We start from the raw sequence: 22,602 nt of genomic DNA on the forward strand, positions 1-22,602 counted from the left end.
ACTTTTTGGTTTGTGCATCATATGATGGATGCTGTGTTTATTGAATTGGTGTCTATAAAGAAGCAGTGTAGTCGATTTGTGGTAGGAAAATGCAACGAATATCGTATATTCCAGAGACTGAATGCAAGATAAATACAGAAAAGTGTTGCATTTTACATGAACACGGTGATAAATAAGATATGGTCTGCATATGGATAGTAGCCACAAGTCTAAAAGCCAAGAGCGTTGTTGGTGAATTGTGGCAAAACAAACGCAGCAGAATGAACATCAGAGTTGTAGTATTTTAAATTGGCACGCTCAAAGTCTTTTGGAAATTGACGAGCAGGCACTTTGAGAGAGCGACCAGCCTCGTTGCAGCACAGAATAAAGCCAATTTGACCACAGGGATAGGTAGGAACAGATGCCCATGCATACTCAACAACGGGATAGATCTTGCGGGATGCATCCAATACAGTCTTGATCAAAGGAAGATGAAGCCATTGGCATTCTCCTATTCAATACATTGTTTTCCAATCACAAGTCAGTCAACATGTTTGGAACAAGATTTGAAAACAAATTTGGCTCAGAAGTGATTCTTTCTATGGTTATGCTTGTCAGCATCAGCCCAAAGGCATAAGCGTGGTGCATGCATGTATATACTCATCATAGCCATTCAAGTCGCATAATACAAATCCCAAATCAAATAATTACCTTGTGTGCAAATAATACCGCCAGGAAGCAACGACTGTCTCATCAAGTCATAAAACGACTCTTGGAACAGTGCCTCTGCTGGACCAACTGGATCAGAAGAATCGGTAATAATCACATCATAAGCATGAGAATGGCTCTTTAGATATTCAAAACCATCGCCAACATGAACCGTCACTTTGGGGTGCTGAAAACCGGCTGCCATAGCTGGTAGAAATTGCTTGGAGGCTTTAATAACCGCTTCATCAATCTCCACCAAAGTGACGTGCTCGACACAGTCATGCTTGACCACCTCGCGCAAGACACCACCATCACCACCACCGATAACAAGAACCTTTTATTGCCAAGATAAAAACATGTTAATTCAGCCCAAAATTAACTCATGACACATTGCATATGTTGTTCAGACAATTCAGAAAAAACGCTTTTATATCACCACCAATAGGTCTGCCTGGGGCGGCAAGCAGTCATCATAACAACACTTCAAGAACATATCATAACTATCATACCTGTTTGGGATTGGGATGAGCATTCAAGGGGAGATGAGCAATCATCTCTTGGTAAGAGAACTCATCTCGCTCAGTTGCCTGAATCACACCATCAAGGACAAGAACATTGCCATGATGAGTAGATTCAAACACCAAAACATCTTGATATAAGGATTTCTCGTGGTGAAGAATTTCTTTGACCTGCAGAGTCATTGCTGATCAACAGATCAAGTGAAAGAAACCAAAGTAGAAATAGTATAAGCATTGGGAAAACACAAGCTATACAGACAGTATTAAACAACAACGATCTACCTTGACCAGGCCATAGGGCTGTGGTTTCTTTAAACCAATCGCCCTCGATATTAGGATGCTTCATTACAAAGAACAAGAAAGACCACAACCGAGCGTAAGAAGAAAAAATTAAAATCAAAAATTTATATGCGTATTCCTGAGGGTATTCAATTACAATTGGCTGGAAATTATGTTGTGATTGCTGAATCATGTTCACGCTTATTAAAAACGGATCGTTTCTTCAATCGACACAACGACTGTCAAAGTTCAACAATGGTTTCGATCTAAAACTATGTTTCCCAAAACATCACAATTACGTTCAAGAACTTTCAAGAACTTTCAATGGGTTAAAGAACACACTATTCAGCAAGTTTTGTGAATAGGAATGTAAAGCAATCTTTATTCCATTAAAGGCTCAACCTCTCATTTCTCTATAAACAGAGCCAACAGAAATCTCATTCATGCGACGATACAACAGATTTTCACCCATAGCAATGTTTGTATCAACCTTTTGAGTGCCATCGCCCCATGTGTGTGACCAATATGTGATGGTGTATGCACGATGTTCTGGATCCAAATCCTGCTTGCACATAGTAAAGTTGGCTTGAGAAGATTGAGCAGAACATGTACTCCAATTATTTCCTGGCTTATGCCAGTCATATGGGAAAATCACTCCTATTAAACATATTTCAAAGTAGTTGAGTATTCACAAATGTAAAAACAGTCATCACAAGTTGACATGTACCTGGTTCGATATGATGGATTGGAAAAGAAGAGCCAACACCATAGAGTGCGCTATACGCAACCAATCCTTCACGAAGAGCCATAGGTCCAGCAACAGCCTCTACTCGACTTGGAAGTGGACTAGATGCAATTCTTTTCAAGAGAAACATCCAAAACGGATGTTTTGGAACAGATGCCATCCATGCATTAGGAATATTGTTGTTGAAGTAGTAATCATCAGACATGAGAGGAACGATAGCACCACCCCAACGTGCAAGGGGTCGGTGGTTTTTAATGCATTCCACATCTAGATCTGCATAAAACCCGCCATACTAGATCAGAAACAAGTGTTAGTATACGTTACAATGGTGTGGAATCCAAAGTATAAAGCCACATACAAGACTGTTTTTCATTACATGTTTTATAAATACTCGAACCTTACCTTGTACATGTACATGTAGCGGACAACATCAGCACGACTGATGTTTTGAAGCATGCTATTGTATGTGGGCAGAAACCATGAAAAGTCTTCAGTACATAACTTCAAGTTATCTTCGTCAGTCCATAGTTTGTGTTCCCAGAATGGATGCTGGTCACGCCATGAGTCTCTCCAGATAGAGAATTTCTATACCAATGCAGATGTGAATACAAGACATGACAGGTTAGCAAGAGGTTATTGACCATTAGTCTATTGCATAGGGTGGCAACACACTTGATTCAAAGTGTAACATATTCAACCAGCCTTACCTTGGGCAGTTCAGTAGTCTTCCATGAGTGATGAATGATGCTGGGAATAATATCAGCTTCTGACATCATTGACTTTGGAATGTATTGAATGGGAGGTTCGCAAGATGTGGTTGCCCATGCCATGGTGCTTCGGATAAGATTGGAAGACATTGTCATAGTGATGATAGCAGCCATTGCAAAAAACAGCAGTACTATCAAATGTGTAGAAGACCATCTAGTAAGGCTCATTGCTATAGACTATGCCGTACTGTTCCTAATAAAAAGATTGTCAGTAACATCCAGTGAAAGTCTGACATTCAAATGAGTTGTGCTTTTGAATCAAATGGTTGTCCAAAGGCATACATGCTAGTGTATATTTAGCAACTGAATAAACAGTCTCCAGTACCAAGCAAGAATGGTCGAACCAGCAAGTTCTATCAGATTGACACTATACCTGAGCAGTTGAATTGTTGGTCAAAGAGCAGAGTGCATTCCATCTTTGATTCCGCGACTTGTTTGGATTGCCACGACTGTTTCTACAAAAATGTTAGTGAACACAACTAAGCACACATTCCTGACTCGAGTGTCGCCGCTATCTGCGGGGTTGATTTATCCATACTTGTTGAAGCTCAATTTATTGTTACTAAATACTCTCATCACTCAACTGACAGAATCATAGTATTTTCAACTGGTCTTTATTTAATCTTTTCGATATCTTGATGTCATCTAACGCTTCCCTCCTATATCTCGACGGAAAGGTGTAGATATTTTACCATCTCCATCACCCCATGAATGTGACCAATATGTAATGGCAAACGCCTTGTGTTCTGGATCAACCTTTTCTTTGCATAAGTCTGGATCAATTGTGTCCCTTTGAGCAGAGCAAATAGATATCAAGTCTTTGGTATCATGCCAGTCATACGGTAAAATCAATTCTAGATGAAATCAATCATGATGTGTAGGACTTAGAACCTTGATCCAGCATAACAGTTGAATAAAACCATCAAATATCCTACCTTTTGCCATGTATGTGATGGGCGGCATAGATTCATTGTAATACTTTTGCTCAAACTCTTTCAGAGCCTGATACATGATGGTTGGACCTGACATGGACTCAATTCGTCCATCAATTGGACGATCTCTAATCATTCTCAAAAGATGCAACCAAAATGGATGTCCAGGTGCAGATCCCATCCATGCATTGGGAATATTATCATGAAATGCATAGTCTCGAGACATGAGTGGAACAACAACTCCTCCTTTTCGAGCAATAAGATCGTGCGGTTTAAGACATTCCATATCCAAATCTGCGTAAAACCCTCCGTGCTAATAAAATAAATATGAGCATCCACAATAAAACTAGAACGCATCAGACACAATCAGTTGACAAGACTCACCAAATACATGTACATGTATCTAGCTGTATCAGCACGGTTGATGGTTTTTGGAAAAGATTTAAAGCGTTCCAGCATCCAAGGGAAATGATCCTCACATAGTTTCATATTATCCTCGTCTGTCCATAAGATATACTTCCAGTCCTTGTGATTCTCAATCCATGATTCTTGCCAGGTTTGGAATTTCTATGCATTGAGGTTGGGTTAGATTGAACAGATACCATAACGGAACCAACCCAACCCAGGGCAGTCGTACTTACCAGAGGCAATGTTTTTGTCTTCCAAGACTGGTGAATGATGTGTGGAATGGGAATATATGCTTTTGGCTCCAATCTAGACAGGGTTTGAGGCTGCCACAGACAAGTGGCCATATTCAATGCATTCCGAGACCCCTCACTATCATCATAGATGCTCACCGAGTTTTGCAGTGGCATGTCGAATAAAAAAAAGACGACATACATGATGACCAGTAAACTTAAAAGTCCTAATAGAAGCTTTGTGCGATATGAAAGAAGTGAACGAACAGGTTTAGCTGGTTCATGAGTTCTTTCATTAGCACCTGTTTCCTTGTCGATATCATTCAAAAGAGTTCCCAAAGTGTCCTCGTTATGAGTGGTGTCGTTGGAGTCATCCATGCTAGTTCGACGACGAGTTGAAACAAGCTGTTCAGTATCCATGGTATGGCTATATTCTAGCACAATAAATAGAAATGCAAAGAAATGATAAAGTGGCTAAAGTCTTGAAAAGTCAGGTTGAAGCTGTTTTACTGCGTGTTGGTTCAAGCCACTTGATATTTATCAATCTTGACCAACAGTCTACAAAGCAGTCGAATATATACGATCAATTGTATATACATTCAAGTCTAAACTTTCTCAATTTCAACTATAAATACTGGATATAATCCAGTATTGAAATCATACCAACTAATCTGCAGATAATCACGTCGTTTCGTGAACTTGACAAATGCCAAAGGCAATATCCAACAGTTTACATCTGAAAGAACTGCATGTAGATATTCCTACTGCTGCTGGGGGTGTCCTCAAAGGCAGGCTATTCTTGGGTGATAAACGAAAATCAACGTAAATATTGCTGGTTTTGTTCATATGACATGATCCATTCATTGGTGGTTGAATACCAGCAAGTCGGATGTATGGTTCATTTGGTACTTGGTTTGAACCTTGCTTTCCATATAAATACTGTCATGTATGGCTTATCCTTGTATGTTTTATCATGTTCAATAGCTGCGTTGTTTTAGCACATCCATATGGTCCTGTAAGTACAACTCGATTGATATTCTAAATAAGCATTGATTCTACCAAGACCTAATCTGTGCCCAATCTTATACTTTAACTTGCTAAATCATCTAGCTTGGTGGAGATATGAAAAATTATATTGTCGAGGCTCTATTCGGCTTGTTCTCCTCAATGGGATATACTACTTTGCGATTCAACTTTAGGTACAGCTTTATTATTTTGGAATCCAAAATGCATTGATAATATCTAGACTAATAAAAATCCGAGTATTTTCAAATATTAGAGGGGTTGGAGGATCGACGGGAAGAACATCCTTTAGAGGATTGGGCGAGATTGAAGACGTTGTAACTGTATGCAATTATGTTTTGACATGCACTCATTGTCTAGAACCTCCAACAAAACTCATTTTATGTGGGTATTCGTACGGATCAGTCGCGACAGGTGCTGCTGCAAGCCAGATTCCTCAAGTATCGGCAGTTGTCAGCGTGTCGTATCCCGCTGGAGGTAACACTTTGATTCATTGGATGACAGCGCTATCCATCTCAGGCTGTATGCTATTCTACCTACAAAAACACTGTTTGCTCAATTCTACAGTTGAATCTTACTTTTAGTACTATGGGCATTGACTCTTGGACACCAAAAAAAGCATATTTCGGCACTTCAATCAACCCCTGATACCATTCAAAAATTCTTCATCACTGGATCAAAAGATAATTACACCTCTGAAGCCTCATTCATGCAATTCGTGACTAATATTCCCAACCCAAAAACTGTCGTGGTCGTCCCCGATGCTGACCATTTTTGGGTTGATACAGAACATGCATTGATAAGCCATTTAAATCAATGGGTAGTAAAGGTTTTGAGAGCCCATTTAGGTGAGCGTGGATCAACCAATGAATTAAGCAGTGGTTCTACACGTAAACTATCTGAAAGTGCTCAGACAAGTCTTTCTGGATCGGCTGCATTGCAAAGTGGCTACAGTAGTGGATCAAAAACGGTACTTTCTTCTCCGTCACGACCAGTGGCTGCATCTCCGGAATCAGGAAACATCCCATCTACTACAAAACCAAATTCTGATGGCACGATAGACAGTACTCGGTCATCCTCCTTGGCCACACCATCATCCGACACACCCAAACTCACTGATACTCTTTTACCATCGAAACGAAGTCCACTAAAAGGCCCAAGAGAAATCTCTCCGCTTCGAACTTCTATAGACCAACTTTCAAAAACCTAACTACTTTAAGCTTTGTTTACTTGTGTCTTTTTCTTGGAATCAAGTTGACATTAACAACTCGGATGGCTATACTTTTAAACAATTGGGCTTTGATGTGTGGATGCGTTTTGAAAATCATTTTCTTGACAAATAAATGCACATATCAACATCCGTACTAGTCTTACGCTAGATTCATGGGTTGACTTTATTAAATCGTGCAACAGTTAGTCCACCTTGATTGCAGAGTAAATCTTTCGCACAAAATAAAAAGATGCCAGGAATCCAATCGATCCCTACAATTTATAAAGCATCACGTTAACCTTGCAAATCACACTACAAGACAACAGCACACAATACAATATGTAGAGCGGCAAGACTTACAGTTAGGATACAAAACAGCATACTCATAATCAACGTCCATCTGAGTCAACAAAAATTAAATCCATTAGTGCATAATGCTACACATTCAATCCGTATCAAAAAACTGTAACATATTAAAGGCTTACCCAAAGTAAAGAATGGTAGATGCTGGATCACGCACTTCCATCCGCGTAATGTAGTAAGAAATACCATATATGAACATGTATGCGCCAGCAGATCCACTACCAAAAAAGGATCGCCACCACCTACATGGTCAAACATTCAATGTGTGCATTTTAGTAATGCATGCAAATGAATCAAACCAAACTTCATGTTACACTATACCAATGATAATTTTCGGCGCATAGTTGAAAGTATGTGATGAGGATCGATATCAAAGAGCATGTAAGCGCCAAAATGAAAAACACAAGCATGAGAAATCCAAAAACGTAGTATACGCGATTGGACCAAATGCTGCTCATGATAAAGTAGAGTTCAATGAATACTGCGCCAAAAGGTAAAATTCCACCAAGCATGATACTTGGCAGAAACTTGAGATAGAATGGCTATTCAATTACAAAGTCAGTTTAAAGCATGTATGTTGAGGTTTTTATTATTCAAGCATGTGGTCTTACCTGGTCGGGAATTTGTCGAGGAATCTGATTTGTTCGAACAGGCACTTCAATTCTCTAAATAGTTAAAAATTCAATTTTAGTAAATGCCAATCATACAATCTACAACAACCCATGGATCTCTTGTAAATCAAAAACTTACAGCTTTTTTAAATCCAAAATATGCACCAAAAAGACAAAGTGGTGCAGAAACAAGAGACCACAATGCAATCAATGCAAACAGAGTGCCGAATGGAACCGCACCAGACGATTTGGCACCAATTAAAAAGAAATTAAGAATCAATGAAATACCAAAAACAGTTCTGTGATGATAAAGATTGGGTTAGTCTCGCAAGTTTTGGCAACATTTATAAATGAAAATACAAACTTACCCTGGAACCAAAAAGGCAGCCATGAGAACATTTTGACGCCATGCCTCGCCTCCAAAAAGCTTGTATAGACGTGACGAAGTATACCCAGAAACAAAACCAAAGAGCACATAGAACACGAGCATCACAGTTGTGAGAGATCCACGACTTGATGGGGAAAGAAATCCAAGTGCAGCAAATGCTAAGTCATTGTAAGCAAGTGTCAGTTTTCAAATAAATCAAGCGAGATACAAAGTCTATCATAACCCAACCAATGTATTAAAAGTTGAACACAAAAGTTTACTTACCAACAGTCACAGTAGCCATAAGACCAAGCTGTGCACCACTTCCAACAAATACAGACAGAAGCATGCGATAAGGTGGTGCACGAAACACATCTCCATGTACAATCTTCCATCCAAACTCTTCCTGTGCATCCTATAATGTCAGTCAGTATATGATGGGAATAGTGGTACAATTTAGCATTGACTGATGAATTGTCACGATATACCTGATTATCCACTTCATTGTAACGAGCAATGTCACGACGCAAGGCACGCAGTAAAATCATCATGACCATGCCACTCAGCAAAAACACCACTGTTGCGGAATTAACAACACTAATACAGATGATATTGTATAAGAATAGGTTAAAACAGTCAGATACAATGATTTCATCATTGCACTTGTTTTGTGTAAAAAGGTTAAAAAGATCAATCTACCTAAACCAGTGGATTTTAGTATCTGTAGTAAACAGATAGTGATCCCAGCGAGTTCCCCAAGGAGTTTCTGATTTCTAAACAACAAGATTGCATTTAGTATGCAAGTCAACAATTCAGTTTTAAAAATAAGGGATTGATTTACATACAATCCACTTGACACTGTACGAAAACGATACGGGTGTAGATTCGCCAGGAGTTACTGTAAGAAGTAGATGTGATTGAGAGCCAGTAGATTCGCAATTGTTTTTTCCATTACTAGCAAGAATAGAAGTGGGTGCAACCTGCACACCAACCACACGGAATTTTTCCATATTTTCACTATGGTATGAAATGTAAATTTCATAATGATTGTTGAGAACAGGTTTTCCATCCTAATCAAAAAAGTTAGACACGTGGGATTGTAGTGCAATGACAAGAACATGAATAGAGCAGTACCTGTGTAATGGATCCTAAAGGGAATCCAATGGTGGAATAAAAATCAACTTCATTACGAATTTTAGCGGCGGCAGGAAGACCATCGACCATCCTAACAATAAAATACCAAACCGAAGCATGAGTTGAACACTATAATTTGAAATCCAATTCAACAAGAATCTAATGATTAAGAAACTTGCCAGTTGATCAAGTATTTTTCCATAATGGCTTCGTTGATGAAACCTGCATCCCACGAATCGATACTGGTTTCACACAAGTGTGTGCAGGTGGTATTTTCTGCCATTCGAAGCTGTACAAGAATATGCGGAATGGCGAGATTCAGTTTACAACCAGAAACAGGAGTATTTTCCAAACCATTATATAGTCAAAGTATCACCTCAAAAGGAGACGAGAACAGACGATCACCAAAAAGCACGCTACCAAGAGACTCGCTCTGTGGTTCAGGACCATTCTTTGGTAGACAGAAATGAAACTGCGTATAATAGTAGTCAAATGGCATGACCTTGAGTAGTGTTTATATTCAAGTATATAGATTTAGGATAGTAAGTAATGATGCATCAACGTAGAGCGATCAAGGACAGATCCGCACAACAGTATTTCCAAGTTAAAACTCCAAGACATTCAAACCAGTTGAAAGTAAAACACATTCAGGTTGATGCCATGCATTCTGTCTTTCCAGTTGCTCAGTTGTTTAATCAACGGTACCAAAACTCACTGTTTCAGGAGAGGACAAGGCATTGACCAACAACTCCACTTTGGCACCTTTTAGATAATCATGCGGAGCAACACCAGGAAGATAAAAGGAGTGTGCAGGAAGAAAGCACAGTGCAGCAAGAACAGTGGTGGTAGTGAGCATCATCCTAGTCAAGACAGGAGTGCTGTTACAGATTCAAGTTGTCCACTAGAAAATACTCAAAAAACTAAAGCTTGTCAAGTTGTATTAAAAGCTCTTGTATTCACCCACTCTATTCACTACAAAGAGTTTGAAATGGAGACGCCAAAACATTCATTTTGAAGAAATATCAAACACCATGGCGTCAGTTTAGAACGGTTTCCTTAATATCTTTGAAATAAAACACAACTAGACGCTGTCGAGAATGGCAATCTCTTTGTATTCCTTGGATCCTGGAACAACCTTGAAGCCCTTGTCATCACCACGCTCACCATGCAGCTCAAGAAGCTTTCCAAGATCAAATCTGGGTGCCTTGAGAATCTTGACTTTGCGAACCATGGTGTTCTGAAGTGGGTAAATATTTTGGCATTGCTTTTCAATGGCCTTGCCAATCACTTCAGGTGCAAGTTTGCGAACAAACTCCTTGAGATCGCACGATGTTGCCTCTTTGGTAACAATCTCAAACATCTTCTTGCGAATGGCACGAATCTGAGCGCTAGTGGCATAGGTGGTCTTGCGAAGCTGATTCTTGCGACGTTGAGTGAATGCAATCGTGAAGATACGGATGAGATAGCCATCAGTGGTCTTGACATCAACGTATGCTTCAATCAGTGATTGCCATTTCTTGACAAGGGAACGAAGCTTGTCCGAAGTAATGTCAATACCGTGGAAGTTGGTCAGGCAGTTGGTTCCAGAAACCTCTTGAATCTGAAGTTTAACCTTGCGGAAACTATCTTCCTGGTTGTTGGAAAGATCTGCAAGAGAAACCTCGAGAACACGGTTCTTGAGGTAGTCCTTGGCATTCTTTAGACCTTGGGTGCGGTTAACAAGGGTCTTTCCAACGTTACGAACATCAAAAGTAACTGGAGCCTTGATGTCGTACCAGTCCTTGCGAGAAAAGGGATCAACGCTAGACCATCAAAATATGCCCAGTGAATTTATAGTGTCGTCCAAATTTAAACAAACAATAGATACAAAAGTGATGGTCAGCATGAGTTCCAGTAATGAAAAATAATCCAACTAGACTTGCAAGACCATCCAGATATCATAAAAACACCAAAAACAAAAGTTGGACTGTTTCAAGTCAACACTGCATTGTCTGATGGAATATGTTGGTCAAATGGAAAGAATTTCAAAGTGATTCTAAAGACCAGTCTGAACCATATCAAAGTCCCATGTATATCATAACCATCCATCCAAGCAGGTCTGGGTCATGCATGCACAGCCAATAATGCATGCATGAACTAGAAGAAAAATGAATCACTATTGGCTGCTGTGGATGCATCAACACTCGAGGATGGATGGTTCTAAATTGTCATTGTCGAGTCCAAGTCGAATAGTCAACAGAAACAACTCACGTCTTCTTCTTGAGTCCCTTCTTGCCCTTTGAAAGACGCCTATAACACAGATAATAAGAAGTAAATACGAGTTAGTTTATCCAATCTACTAGTACAGCAGATCCAATCCGGACTTTGCAGTCTCAAACCTACTTGTTCTTGCCGATCGCCATGTTGAGTGTGAGTGCAAAAAGAAAGTGCAAATTGCTACAACTGCACGCGGTTTGAATTTCGGTGTTTAAAATTTGGCCAAAATTGTTGGATTTCAACTGCACTCAACATGAACTTTGCGATTGTGTTTGATATTCTTTATTGTTCATACAAGTAAAATACTAAATATTGTACAATCAATTTCTGTTTGTTTTCTATATTCGTTTTTATGTTCAGATTTCTCACTATTGTATTGCAGTGATGATCTCTTGGTTTGAAATAAATAATATTTAAACATTCGTTGCGCTTTCCTACTACGTATTAGTCGTTTCTTTCAAACATTCATTATACAAAACCAACCTATAGTTTTAAATCAAGATTATCTTTTTTAAACCTACTCTTTCTCCACTTTGTATTCTAGTATCAGATACGCTCGCGTTTCAGTTTAATAAAATAGGATTACATATTTAGGAAATAGTGTTGCATGTCAATCACCCAATAATTGGTTTAAAAAAGAATTAAACAGGTGCGAGATTGACTGCAATGTGAACATTCAGTTGTTTCCATGTCGATCATCACAAAGACGGGTGAACTAGAAAGCTTCGAAACAAGATATTCGACTCTCAAGATTGGCCAGTTTGCATTTTGACACCCTTATTTAGTGTTTCGTTTTACGTGGATACGACAGTGTGCTATCATCTTCACCGATGCAACATTCAAAACCATCTTGTCCTTGGATCGGGTTCAGAACTGCCGGGTTTAATGGTTATGCTGTATGGATATGACAATATGCTCTAGACTGCCTTGATTGATTTAGAATAGATCTTTAGCCCATGGCTCATATACTCTATTCATCTTGTATCTAGGTAGAGTTTAGTCCATTTTTTGAAAATAGACTAGCCTGTGCATCTGCTGCTAATTTTGGAATTGCTGGTAATGGTCGTCTATGGGTTTTACGACTAGGCCCAGATGGCATTCAAGTCGAACAAAGGCATGTAGATTCAACTGTACAATATATTTCTATATGGTCAATCAAGTATCTTGATGCATGCTCCATTTTGACTGATCTATATTTTAAAATACAGCTATGACACACAGGATGGGCTCTTTGACTGCGCATGGAGTGAGATTCATGAGAATCAGCTTGTATCTAGCAGTGGTGATGGTTCCATCAAGCTATGGGATCTTACAATGCCTGTGAGATGTTCTATATGTCCAACTATCACCTTTTAAGCTCTGTATTGCTACTCACTGTATAAACAAGGTTTGGCTTACAATTCCTGATTAAATATAGGACTTTCCTGTCATGAACTGGTCCGAGCATAGTCGTGAAGTGTTTGCTGTCAACTGGAATCTGGTCAGAAAAGATACATTTGTCACTGGATCTTGGGATTATTCAATCAAATTGGTGAGATGAGATCTTGAATCGATCCCTGTTTTAAAATGCAGTTGTATTTCCTTGGATCTTGCTCATTGCACTGTAAAGATCAAATCAGCCAATATAGCATCGTCTTGTGATCTTATACGATCGTTGTATCTATTCTAACAATGAATTCAATCAGTGGAATCCAGAAATACCTAGTTCGATAAGAACATGGCAAGAGCATACTGGATGCATATACCAAACAGTATGGTCCCCAACTCATGCCGACGTATTTGCTTCCGCAGGTGACCAAACAATCAAAATATGGGACGTTCGTCAGCCTCAGTCGGTACAAACCATTCACGCACACAATGCTGAAGTTCTTGCCTTGGATTGGGGAAAATACCAAAAGGATATGATTGTATCTGGCAGTGTGGATACTACACTGCGTGTATGGGATCTACGGTTTCCACAGAATCCTGGCACAGTGTTGGTTGGACACGAGTATGCTGTCAGAAAAGTCAAATGCTCTCCACACCAAGGAAATGTCGTTGGATCCGTCTCATATGACATGACGGCAAGATTTTGGGACTTGAATCAGTTCCAAGAAAAGGGCATTCAATCTCCCGCGTACCATGTGCATCACGATCACAGCGAGTTTGTTCTTGGTTTGGATTTTTCAATTTTTACATCTGGACAAGTTGCAACATGTGGCTGGGACGAAATGATTCATATCTTTCAAGTGTAATAATTTAAAATAAACTGCTAGCATACCAAAGAATCGCTTTCAATAGCTCAATAAGCGGTAGTTGAGTCAACACCCAATTTTTTCAGCAAATGTTAATTCAAGTCATTGAAATAATTAATGATGAGGTGGGTGTCCTGCGGGCATTCCAGTAAAATGGTGTCCATGAGCGTGTCCATGATGTCCATGAGCGTGTTCATGATGTCCGTGATGTCCATGATCATGAGCAGGTCCATGACTGTGACTATGACCACCAAACCACACATTAACACTCTCCAGTGCGCAGAAACACACAAACATACCAACAAAAAAGGATGCACTTGCGGCAATCTTTCCTGAATACTTGATGGCGGTGGGCTGGAGTTCGTGTATGGAAATACAAAGCATAATACCACCCACTGCAGCAAGACATCTACTGAGAAGGTAGGGGGTAAGATAGGCATGCAACAGTGATCCTCCAATAATCACCCCAAGTGGTTCTGCAAGTCCATTCACAAGAGTCCACCAAAGAACTTTGGTAGTAGATCCAGTGGCCGCATATAGTGGAATGGCAACTGCCATGCCTTCAGGAATATTGTGAAGCATAATCGCAATGGCCAATTGAACACCCTAGATGCGTACAAAGCAAAACACGTTAGTCTCAATACTCGATAATCCATGTTGTTAAACCAAAAGACACGCTTCAGACTCGTATCTTGAAGTAGTAACGGATCAACTCACTAGACGCATATCACTCATGGCAGATAGGTATACACCCAATCCTTCGGGTAGATTGTGCATTGCCAATGCAACAAACGTAATAAAGCTAGCTCTCATCAGTTCCTTTTTCTCCTTTTTCGAGATTGTAGACTTGCTGGTAGCGGAAACCTTTTTCGAGATGGAAGCAGACCGCTTGCGAGTACTTGAAACAGGCTTTTTGGTGGGAGTGGAAGCAGCATTCTTTCGTTTTGTTCGTGGTGAAGCAGCATGATCAGAAAGATTCTCGTCACTAAAAACAGCATCTGTTTCTATATGCTCTGAATGCTCATCATGCTCATCATGGCCATGATCCAACAACAGCACCTCCAACAACCCAAATATCAACACACCCACAAACATCCACAACATGGTTTCTTGTGAACCAAGAACCTCGATTCCTTCTGGAATAAGATCAAAACAGGTAATGTAAAGCATCACTCCCCCGCTGAACGACTGCAACACACCCATGAGCTTTTTGGTGGAGGAAGAGGTTGGATCTGCATTGGTGAGTTTCACTCCCAAAACCACTAGTAGACCGCCGAGAAATGTGCCCATGGAAGCTACAAAAGCAAGACTAAATGAGAGATATTGAGTGCTGGACATGATAGCCAGAAGCTGCTCTCTCATAGGTTCAGGCACCAATTCCAACAGTCGATGCGGCATCTGATGCGAGTATTGGATTCGCTGCAAGATGCCGAAACTGATGTCTGAATGTATGAAGCAGCTTTTGGCCAAATGCTTGCATTATTTAGCCATAATTTAATGCCAAAACCACTTGCTTTTTTTGTTGGCTGCCATTACTCGCCTATATTCTTTAACATGGATCAGGAAGCCAACAGCAATTCTAGCATGCCACAACAGCCGCCTCTTCCAATGGGAATGGATCAGGCTACGTTTGATAAAATGGCTGCAAAGCAGCAGCAAGAAGCACAGGAAATGGCATTTCGGAGCGTTGCAGAGTCCTGTCCTGGACGAACTGTTGCCAGTGGTGTCATTGGTAAATAGATTCATCAATCTTGATGTCAGACTGTATATCTATATTAGATCGCACTGACATGATTTTGAAATACAATTTTTTTGCTATAATCCATGCTATCAATCTGTTTGGTGCAATCTGATTTTTCGAATCTAAGGCTTTGGTCTGGGTGCTGCAATCGGCATGTTCATGTCCAGTGTTGACTGGAATATTAACAATGAAGAATTTACTAAACTTTCCACAAGAGAGCAGATGCGGTTAACGGCAAAAGACATGTTTGCTAAATCCTATTCCAGCGCCAAGGGTTTTGCTGTTATTGGTGCAGTCTTTGCCTCATCTGAATGTGTCATTGAATCTGTGGGTCCTCGCTTTATTGACTGTAAATCAACATTGGGCTAGTAAACTAACCCTGTTTGAACTACTAGTTTCGTGCCAAACACGATATTTATAACAATATCATGTCTGGATGTTTTGCAGGAGCAGTCATGGCAGCAAAATGTAGGATAAGTTGTTGAATGGATCTTGGCGTGTCGCTGCAACTACATACTTGCTGTACGATTGATCCAATCTAACACCTCCATCATACATGTCTTTGTACGTGCCCACATATGTATTGATTTTTAGCTGGTCCCCAATCTATGGCTTTAGGATGTGCTGGATTTGCTGCATTTTCAGGTGCAATCGAGCTCTGGATGTCACAGTCTGATAGTTAATAATAATTAATCGTATTTCCATCATGTATTACGAGCATATATATAGATCTAGTGATTTTCAAGCATTGCTTTTCATTTTTATTTTGCAATGGAAGTTTGCACCGTTTTAATTTGACTAGAGAATGTGTTTTAATCAAGGATGTTGAACGAGACAAATATCGCTTATTTCTTGTTACCACTTTTAGTTCAATAGGCTGGATCTTCATCTCCACGTCCTGTTGCTGTCAGACCCTGACTTGATTGGAGTTGAAGACGATTTTGAAATATTTGAGTAGTGGATAATTGCAACATAGCGTACGGAAAGTATCTTTCAGCCACATCCGCCGTGATATAGGGTGAGGTACTTGAAAACTAAAATGTAAGGCAATGATTAGAATCCATTTGCTGTAAATTTCAAAAATGCAATCCGACTTTTGGGTTTACACGCAAATCTAGATGAATAGTGTTGAATTCTGGAAAGTTGTTACCTGTTGAAGAATCAGCACCACTGTATCGTACGATTTTGACTGCCACTCACGATCCTTTTCACTAGTGTGTTGTGGTGCACAAAGCAGTAGTGTGGCCGCCACTTTGAAAAACTCGATATGCATGTTGCTAGCCATTTGCAACTCTTGAGAGTTTGACAATGAGTTTATATTTGCAGTCAGTGTTGAGAATGTCGCCATGATACAATGTGCATTGTTTTCCATGGCTGTTTTTCAATAGATTATTGACAATATTCAGATTTAGCTATGATTTTGCGTCATATTTATGGATTCAAGGAATACAAAATTAAGATTTTACCATCTAGATGCGAAATGTAAACTACAGAATCATCAAATATGGTATGCCAAAGTGCTGCTGCAAACAGGTATGGAAGAAATCTCCACATGGCTGGATCGGTTTGGGATGCTAGGTGAATCACCCAAATCAATATTTAGTGAATAGATACAATAATGAGTAGCTGGTAAATATGCATTGTAAATACAACACCGTTTACACTACTTTGCTTACCTGTAAGTGCGGAAAGAGCCCATTTTAGCATCACATCGCATCGCTCGCGCATACCAATTTGGTTTGCAAGACTATCAAGTACCTGCATGTCACACAAAATACCATAGTTTAGTGCATTTTTATTCTAAAGCAATACTGTGTTGTAAATTTAAAATGTCTATACACACCTTGAAATCTTTATCAGTTTCTGTGCAAGAGTCTCCATATTGGTGTTGAGTGGCAACTACCAGCGCCTCGATCTTTGGGAATTTAGTTGAAATCACCTATCAAGAATTTAATCACAAGTTTAAAGTATTTCATCAGCAATCAATAAAGTTTACAATGCAACACAATATAATCCGATGCAAATAGTGCAATTTACATGGCGGGATGAGCTAGCCATAAGCTTTCTAAATTCCAAAATAATCCCCACGCTAATCATCTTGGTTATAAAGTCGCGCATGTCTAAAGCATACATGGGTTTAGACATCAATAGTAGTGAGCCAACTGTCTATTTCACAAAAATCAATATTTTTCACTTACGTCTCATTTTTCTGAGAGCCTCTTTCATAACAGACTCATCTGTCCAGCACACACTAATCAACTCTAGTGCTTCCGTGTTTTGAAAAATCATTTCCTTATAAATCAAAGTTAGTGAAACAAGTAGAGTAAGTATAGCGTTGTAAAGTTTATGGATCTCTTGAATAGATATAATCAGTACACACCTGGATGGATCCACACAGTATTGTAATTTGTCGTGTAAGTTTCAAATCCATGAATTGGATGCCTTGTGGACCAATAAGCTCGCTCAATGCTTCAAGTTCTATCATTCAAAATATGAAGCGTACACTTATGTTAGTATATACAAATAATAACTAGACTAATGTTTGACATGTTAAATCATTGTGCATCTCATCAATACTACGATACAATACCATGTGCATCGGTGTATGTCTGGGCCTCAACAGTACTGGCAGAAATAGAGCAAAAGGCGCGACGGCTTTGCGAATAAACTGTGTTTCGAGTAGCAGCTTTGCTGGAAAGAAATTCGCAATACCATTGCATATAAGTCACAAGAAAAGGCTGGATAACGTTCATTACAGGCGGTTTTCCCTTTTCGCGTGCCTGCCTGCCCTTGATTTGATCAGCAAATCCTTCTGCGTCACCACTGGTAAATGCACGAGCTCTACATTCAATGAATGCAAAAATTAACATACTAATAGACCAAAGGCCATCAAACATTTTTAAAAATAAGCACCATACTTTTCTAAATCAGACTGCTCAATCAAAATATCACGAAGCACCGCTACAATATCTGTTCCAGCCAGTCCATCAATTGTCTTGGCAATCATCATAAACGACTTGATTTCGTGTAATAAAACTGTTGGTCTTTTTGCATCAAATGACATGAGATCATCTTTATTCTGACCAACAATTTCCTTGCCAAACAGATCAATACGATAGACTGCTTGGTTCAAAAAACTGTAAAATTAAAGGTATACTCAATTAGTTGGTAAATGCATGACAATGCATTGCAGTTTGACTTACTTGCGAAAGCGGTTTGCCAACGAGTCGATAAAAAACTCGATGGGCTGAAATTCCACTTCCTGGATTTTGATACTTGGCTGCTTTGAAATGGCTAAAATCAGATTTTTCATCAACGTTTGTAGACGATCAAAACTATAGTACAATATCCATAACATACATTTGAAAATATGAAGGTTATAATCATGTAATAAAAACTGCTCACGAGTATCACAATTGCAAATACCTTTGGACTTCAATATCAGTGCCTTTAAGAGTACTTTCAAGTCCAGGACGAACAAGAGGTCGCTCTGATGCTTGACGACGATTCAGTGCCTTTTTTTTGGCATCTAAAACCACACGCGAAGGTTTTGGAAGATATGCAACAGTTTCTCGAGGCAATGTGCGTGATTGGATTTCTATTTTTTGCATTGCAACATCGTAAGCCACTGCGCTTGTATATTGTCCAAGTGCAGAATAAAACTCGGTTGCAAAACAGATTGTATGCGTGTTTAACCAATTATACTAGTTGTTAAATTCATCAGTCGTATTGGATAGATTGCGTAATAGTGCAAGGTTAGCATTGTTATACTTTACACTCATTGTTTGACCAATAGTTGAACATCCAAATTCAATTCAACAAATGTGCTGATTTATACATACTTCGGCTGGCCAAATGGAAGTCAAATTGTTACTAAAATCAGTCACAATGGATCCCAAAGCACCAATTGAGCGGAGTGCATCAGCTTGCGTATCAAAGCATTCCTTTATATGCTCCTGAAGTGATGTCTGAAAGAAAAACAGACATTTGAAAGAAGATGCTTCAGCAATGTGCTCATCATACATGTCTAGCCACCTGAATTTGATAATTGAGTAGAAACAATTCACTTGAATAAATGAAATACTTTTTTAAAAGAATATTCATCAAATCAACCATCCTACTTTGTGAGATCAGAAACAGTGGACATTAGATTGATTATAGTAGAATAATTTTCTGTTTGTAGAAGCTCCTGCTGAAGTGAAGCATGTGCTTGGAAGCGAATATTATTTAATCGTAAAGCTTCAAACTCGCCAGATTTAGCAAGTTCCTTAATATCTGAATTTTGAATCGAGTTGATGCAACTGTGAATGCCATATAAGATAAGACCTGCCGAGTCGTGTGGAAGTTGAGGTGCATGCATCAGTAGCTCAATTTCTGCAGGCAGATTTTGAGATATTACCAATGCACGAATGTGCTTTGCAATACCACGCTGAGCAACTGTAGTACCCAATAACCGAATTAGTTATTTTTTGTAGTCCAAATGTATGCATTTTATTATAGGATGAATTCAACTTACTTTCTCGACGACTTAAAAGACCGTTGGCAATCTCGCAAACAAGATAAATCAAATCAATCACTATTAAATCAATGGATTTCGAGTCGCGTTTCTTTTTTGGGTCCTTGTCATTGTGCACAAAATACCACATAATTTCATCGCGAGCAAAGGATATGCCCGCCACAATTGTCTATGATGAATATTAACCCATTTAGTTGTATATTTAGTGGTTAATTGATAGTCAATTGATACACCCCATTTGTTTTTAAAATATGGTGATTTACCGTAAATTTCTTGGACAAGATATTGTCATTGTTCAACAACGCCAACATTTGCTGAAGTTGGCCACGAATATATTGGCGTCGATCACGATGTAAAATAATTGCCTGTGAATGTGAAGCTGAAAAGGCTTCATTTACAATAGACTTTAGTTTTCCGATCTTTTCTTTTGATTTTGATGTCACTTCAAACTCGGTGCCTAGATTCATCAACTTGTAGATGTTTATAGGTTAGCTACTTATTTAAACCCTCATTGTAAAAACTAAATATTGCACACATGTGCTGCATATTAAATGAATCTCACTTCGTTACGAATCAAGGGCACAACAGACCCATAGCCCAGCACAGTTTTCAGTATTTCTAGACTAGCGGTTTGCTGAAACGCCTCTGTTGGTGCAGCTAAAACTCCAAACGTACATATTTTAAATAGTTTCATGAGGCTGCTAATTGATTTTAAATAGAGGTTTGTAGGCGGGTTGGAAGTAATGCCGTACATTTCCGGAACAACAGAAAACGTGCCCGCATTGCGCAGGGTCTCTGCAGTTGTTACGAGCTGTGAATCAACATCTGGACGTAAAGAAATAATGACGGTAATGATCCGAGATGCAATTGGAGCTAGCGATTCTTGAAGAAATATGGATGATTTTTGATAGGCTGTAAGCAGTTTGGACACACTGTCATATTTTCAAGGTTTGGCCATTTAGTGCCAGTATGGATTAGATTCATGGGCGTGTTCAGTAAAAATAAACATATGTGTGGTTGAAAGGCTTACTTTAACCATCCAGGGGAATTTGGACCACCACTTTGAGTCTGGTATGCACGATTATGCACAAAAGCCAAAAGTTTTACTTCTGGTCCTATTGACCCAACCAGATATATAATGGAAGTTACGGCCAGAAACAGATCAAGAAACGTATTTGTCAGATCTGGATTAAACTCTGGCTGCGTGTTTGTATTTTCGATTTTTTAAAATTGTGAGCATTAATGAATTTGTTTAACTGGATAACATGGCATTGATCCTATGATGTCGTAGAACAACTTACATTTAGTCGCGTGAATTTCCCAGCAGTTTTTAAAGCGGTAATACACATTTCCAAGTAGTCAGCAACAGCAGCAAGCAGTTGAAAATACGATTTGGTGCTTTCTATAGTTTCCATGTATCCATTTTGAAATGCTGGCGTGCTCTACAAGATAAATGAATGGCATACGTATTAAACCAAGGTATCCACCCAAAAGACAAACCACAGCAGATAAAACAAAGGTTGGATGGTGTTATTGGGTAAAGTTGGCAGAGTGGGTTATTGGATCAAGTTTCAAGCAACACGTTCATCCGACATCATATAGCTCAAAAAGAGTTTTTGCCAACAACCTCCATATCAGTATTGAATTAGAAGATGTATATTCAGTAAATAATACCTTTCCAAGGTCACCATAGTCGGGGAATTTTTTCAGAACCTGTTTCTGCAGTGCCGTGATAGTAGGATCAATGAATATTGTCATTCTCTCGACAGCTGGTCGTGCCATAGATTCAATAGTGAATGGTACACCGCCATATCCAAATACAATATCAGATAAACCACCTTTGACAATAAGGTCGGTAGGCTGTTTACTTTCAAGGTCAAGTAACTGTTTGAGAGAGTAAAGGGCAGACAGATAGCCGTCTGCATGCTTTACAAGAATAAGTGCGTGGTCTGCCCAGCTAGCAATATCTGGAGATGCCATAATTTTGGCGTTTGATAAAGTTTATTAAATCAATTCAAAACCAACACATAAAAGATTCACAAATTGAGTTTATAAGCCATTTTGAAACTGGATCTTTTAGAATTAAGTTGCTATGGTAACAGAATATCAATGGAGCATTTACAGCTGTATTCACGTAAAATAAAACTCTAAAGTCGGAATACATCATAAACAGTCTCATATTTGGTGTCAATCTTACTGGACAACAATATGTCCTTTGAACTCATTAGTTGACTTGTTTTTGTGTTTATTCTTGTACAAAAATACTGAAGGAATGTTCACATTCCTATTTCAATACATTTCCAAAATATGTTGAACTAGAGCGCGAACGTATCTGATATTAGAATAGAGTTTCAATGAAAAACAATATCCAGTAACAATGAATATGTAACGATTGTTTATTCCAAGACAATCATTACAAGATCAATACAGAAAAGTATTTCATTTTACGTGAATACGGCTGTAAATGCATCTACATGTACTACACAGAGACATTTATGCAATAGAAAGCATTTATTTTTTTGATCCAAGATGTCTACTGACAAGACTAGGAGATGCTATCAAAATCCTCTGGAATACCAAA

The 22,602-nt window shown here is 39.0% G+C and overlaps 10 protein-coding genes across 10 annotated transcripts; 3 read left to right on the forward strand and 7 right to left on the reverse strand.

Annotated features, from left to right (window-relative positions):
- Window positions 1-7: 7 nt before the first annotated feature.
- BATDEDRAFT_20923 (uncharacterized protein) lies at window positions 8-1,551 on the reverse strand (the record flags this gene model as incomplete). The annotated part of the gene is made up of 4 exons (XM_006682305.1): window positions 8-490; window positions 691-1,021; window positions 1,197-1,390; window positions 1,488-1,551. 4 exons carry the CDS (start codon window positions 1,549-1,551, stop codon window positions 210-212), a joined length of 870 nt encoding a protein of 289 aa, XP_006682368.1. The 3' UTR covers window positions 8-209.
- Window positions 1,552-1,847: 296 nt separating this feature from the next.
- BATDEDRAFT_37493 (uncharacterized protein) lies at window positions 1,848-3,388 on the reverse strand. The gene is made up of 5 exons (XM_006682400.1): window positions 3,370-3,388; window positions 2,937-3,189; window positions 2,632-2,814; window positions 2,212-2,521; window positions 1,848-2,141 (listed from the first exon to the last, which is right to left on the reverse strand). The coding sequence occupies exons 2-5, from the start codon at window positions 3,162-3,164 to the stop codon at window positions 1,882-1,884; spliced, it is 981 nt and encodes a 326-aa protein (XP_006682463.1). The 5' UTR covers window positions 3,165-3,189; window positions 3,370-3,388; the 3' UTR covers window positions 1,848-1,881.
- Window positions 3,389-3,591: 203 nt separating this feature from the next.
- BATDEDRAFT_92119 (uncharacterized protein) lies at window positions 3,592-5,002 on the reverse strand. The gene is made up of 4 exons (XM_006682451.1): window positions 4,570-5,002; window positions 4,313-4,495; window positions 3,932-4,241; window positions 3,592-3,850 (listed from the first exon to the last, which is right to left on the reverse strand). The coding sequence occupies exons 1-4, from the start codon at window positions 4,984-4,986 to the stop codon at window positions 3,642-3,644; spliced, it is 1,119 nt and encodes a 372-aa protein (XP_006682514.1). The 5' UTR covers window positions 4,987-5,002; the 3' UTR covers window positions 3,592-3,641.
- Window positions 5,003-5,272: 270 nt separating this feature from the next.
- On the forward strand, window positions 5,273-6,799 carry BATDEDRAFT_92264 (uncharacterized protein; the record flags this gene model as incomplete). The annotated part of the gene is made up of 5 exons (XM_006682412.1): window positions 5,273-5,388; window positions 5,551-5,581; window positions 5,677-5,765; window positions 5,846-6,066; window positions 6,174-6,799. 5 exons carry the CDS (start codon window positions 5,273-5,275, stop codon window positions 6,797-6,799), a joined length of 1,083 nt encoding a protein of 360 aa, XP_006682475.1.
- A 203-nt stretch (window positions 6,800-7,002) lies between these two features.
- Window positions 7,003-10,130, reverse strand: BATDEDRAFT_20927 (uncharacterized protein; the record flags this gene model as incomplete). The annotated part of the gene is made up of 15 exons (XM_006682306.1): window positions 7,003-7,071; window positions 7,160-7,199; window positions 7,285-7,404; window positions 7,484-7,704; window positions 7,774-7,827; window positions 7,913-8,072; window positions 8,142-8,319; window positions 8,426-8,555; window positions 8,629-8,737; window positions 8,840-8,913; window positions 8,986-9,210; window positions 9,275-9,365; window positions 9,454-9,563; window positions 9,651-9,776; window positions 9,975-10,130. 15 exons carry the CDS (start codon window positions 10,128-10,130, stop codon window positions 7,003-7,005), a joined length of 1,863 nt encoding a protein of 620 aa, XP_006682369.1.
- Window positions 10,131-10,259: 129 nt separating this feature from the next.
- BATDEDRAFT_33774 (uncharacterized protein) lies at window positions 10,260-11,676 on the reverse strand (the record flags this gene model as incomplete). Its single annotated transcript, XM_006682374.1, has 3 exons — window positions 10,260-11,076; window positions 11,525-11,563; window positions 11,657-11,676. The coding sequence occupies 3 exons, from the start codon at window positions 11,674-11,676 to the stop codon at window positions 10,356-10,358; spliced, it is 780 nt and encodes a 259-aa protein (XP_006682437.1). The 3' UTR covers window positions 10,260-10,355.
- A 684-nt stretch (window positions 11,677-12,360) lies between these two features.
- On the forward strand, window positions 12,361-13,797 carry BATDEDRAFT_92122 (uncharacterized protein; the record flags this gene model as incomplete). Its single annotated transcript, XM_006682413.1, has 5 exons — window positions 12,361-12,426; window positions 12,520-12,644; window positions 12,739-12,850; window positions 12,948-13,061; window positions 13,216-13,797. 5 exons carry the CDS (start codon window positions 12,361-12,363, stop codon window positions 13,762-13,764), a joined length of 966 nt encoding a protein of 321 aa, XP_006682476.1. The 3' UTR covers window positions 13,765-13,797.
- Window positions 13,798-13,878: 81 nt separating this feature from the next.
- BATDEDRAFT_92123 (uncharacterized protein) lies at window positions 13,879-15,162 on the reverse strand (the record flags this gene model as incomplete). The annotated part of the gene is made up of 2 exons (XM_006682452.1): window positions 13,879-14,370; window positions 14,482-15,162. The coding sequence occupies 2 exons, from the start codon at window positions 15,160-15,162 to the stop codon at window positions 13,879-13,881; spliced, it is 1,173 nt and encodes a 390-aa protein (XP_006682515.1).
- A 469-nt stretch (window positions 15,163-15,631) lies between these two features.
- Window positions 15,632-16,170, forward strand: BATDEDRAFT_6532 (translocation channel protein TIM22; the record flags this gene model as incomplete). The annotated part of the gene is made up of 3 exons (XM_006682278.1): window positions 15,632-15,832; window positions 15,901-15,973; window positions 16,100-16,170. Coding segments are annotated over 3 exons (345 nt in total), but the record flags the coding sequence as incomplete, so codon positions are not given.
- A 204-nt stretch (window positions 16,171-16,374) lies between these two features.
- On the reverse strand, window positions 16,375-22,001 carry BATDEDRAFT_92248 (uncharacterized protein; the record flags this gene model as incomplete). The annotated part of the gene is made up of 20 exons (XM_006682453.1): window positions 16,375-16,539; window positions 16,656-16,879; window positions 16,972-17,079; window positions 17,182-17,263; window positions 17,349-17,444; window positions 17,543-17,625; window positions 17,704-17,797; window positions 17,886-17,983; window positions 18,096-18,346; window positions 18,424-18,642; window positions 18,709-18,840; window positions 18,932-19,209; window positions 19,348-19,540; window positions 19,627-19,942; window positions 20,022-20,190; window positions 20,285-20,491; window positions 20,584-20,953; window positions 21,052-21,221; window positions 21,323-21,463; window positions 21,696-22,001. 20 exons carry the CDS (start codon window positions 21,999-22,001, stop codon window positions 16,375-16,377), a joined length of 3,702 nt encoding a protein of 1,233 aa, XP_006682516.1.
- Window positions 22,002-22,602: the final 601 nt, after the last annotated feature.

The sequence above is a fragment of the Batrachochytrium dendrobatidis genome (assembly GCF_000203795.2).
Source record: "Batrachochytrium dendrobatidis JAM81 unplaced genomic scaffold BATDEscaffold_16, whole genome shotgun sequence".
In the NCBI taxonomy this organism is placed as follows: domain Eukaryota; kingdom Fungi; phylum Chytridiomycota; class Chytridiomycetes; order Rhizophydiales; genus Batrachochytrium; species Batrachochytrium dendrobatidis.

Excerpts from the sequence above, each read along its gene's own strand:
- BATDEDRAFT_37493 (XM_006682400.1), bottom strand. The coding sequence starts at position 3,164 with ATGAGCCTTACTAGATGGTCTTCTACACATTTGATAGTACTGCTGTTT. Across the intron at positions 2,815-2,936 it reads AGACTACTGAACTGCCCAAG|AAATTCTCTATCTGGAGAGA; the intron begins GTAAGGCTGGTT and ends GCATTGGTATAG. Across the intron at positions 2,142-2,211 it reads AATCCATCATATCGAACCAG|GAGTGATTTTCCCATATGAC; the intron begins GTACATGTCAAC and ends TATGTTTAATAG.
- BATDEDRAFT_92119 (XM_006682451.1), bottom strand. The coding sequence starts at position 4,986 with ATGGATACTGAACAGCTTGTTTCAACTCGTCGTCGAACTAGCATGGAT. Across the intron at positions 4,242-4,312 it reads GATACATGTACATGTATTTG|CACGGAGGGTTTTACGCAGA; the intron begins GTGAGTCTTGTC and ends TTATTTTATTAG. Across the intron at positions 3,851-3,931 it reads CATCACATACATGGCAAAAG|AATTGATTTTACCGTATGAC; the intron begins GTAGGATATTTG and ends GATTTCATCTAG.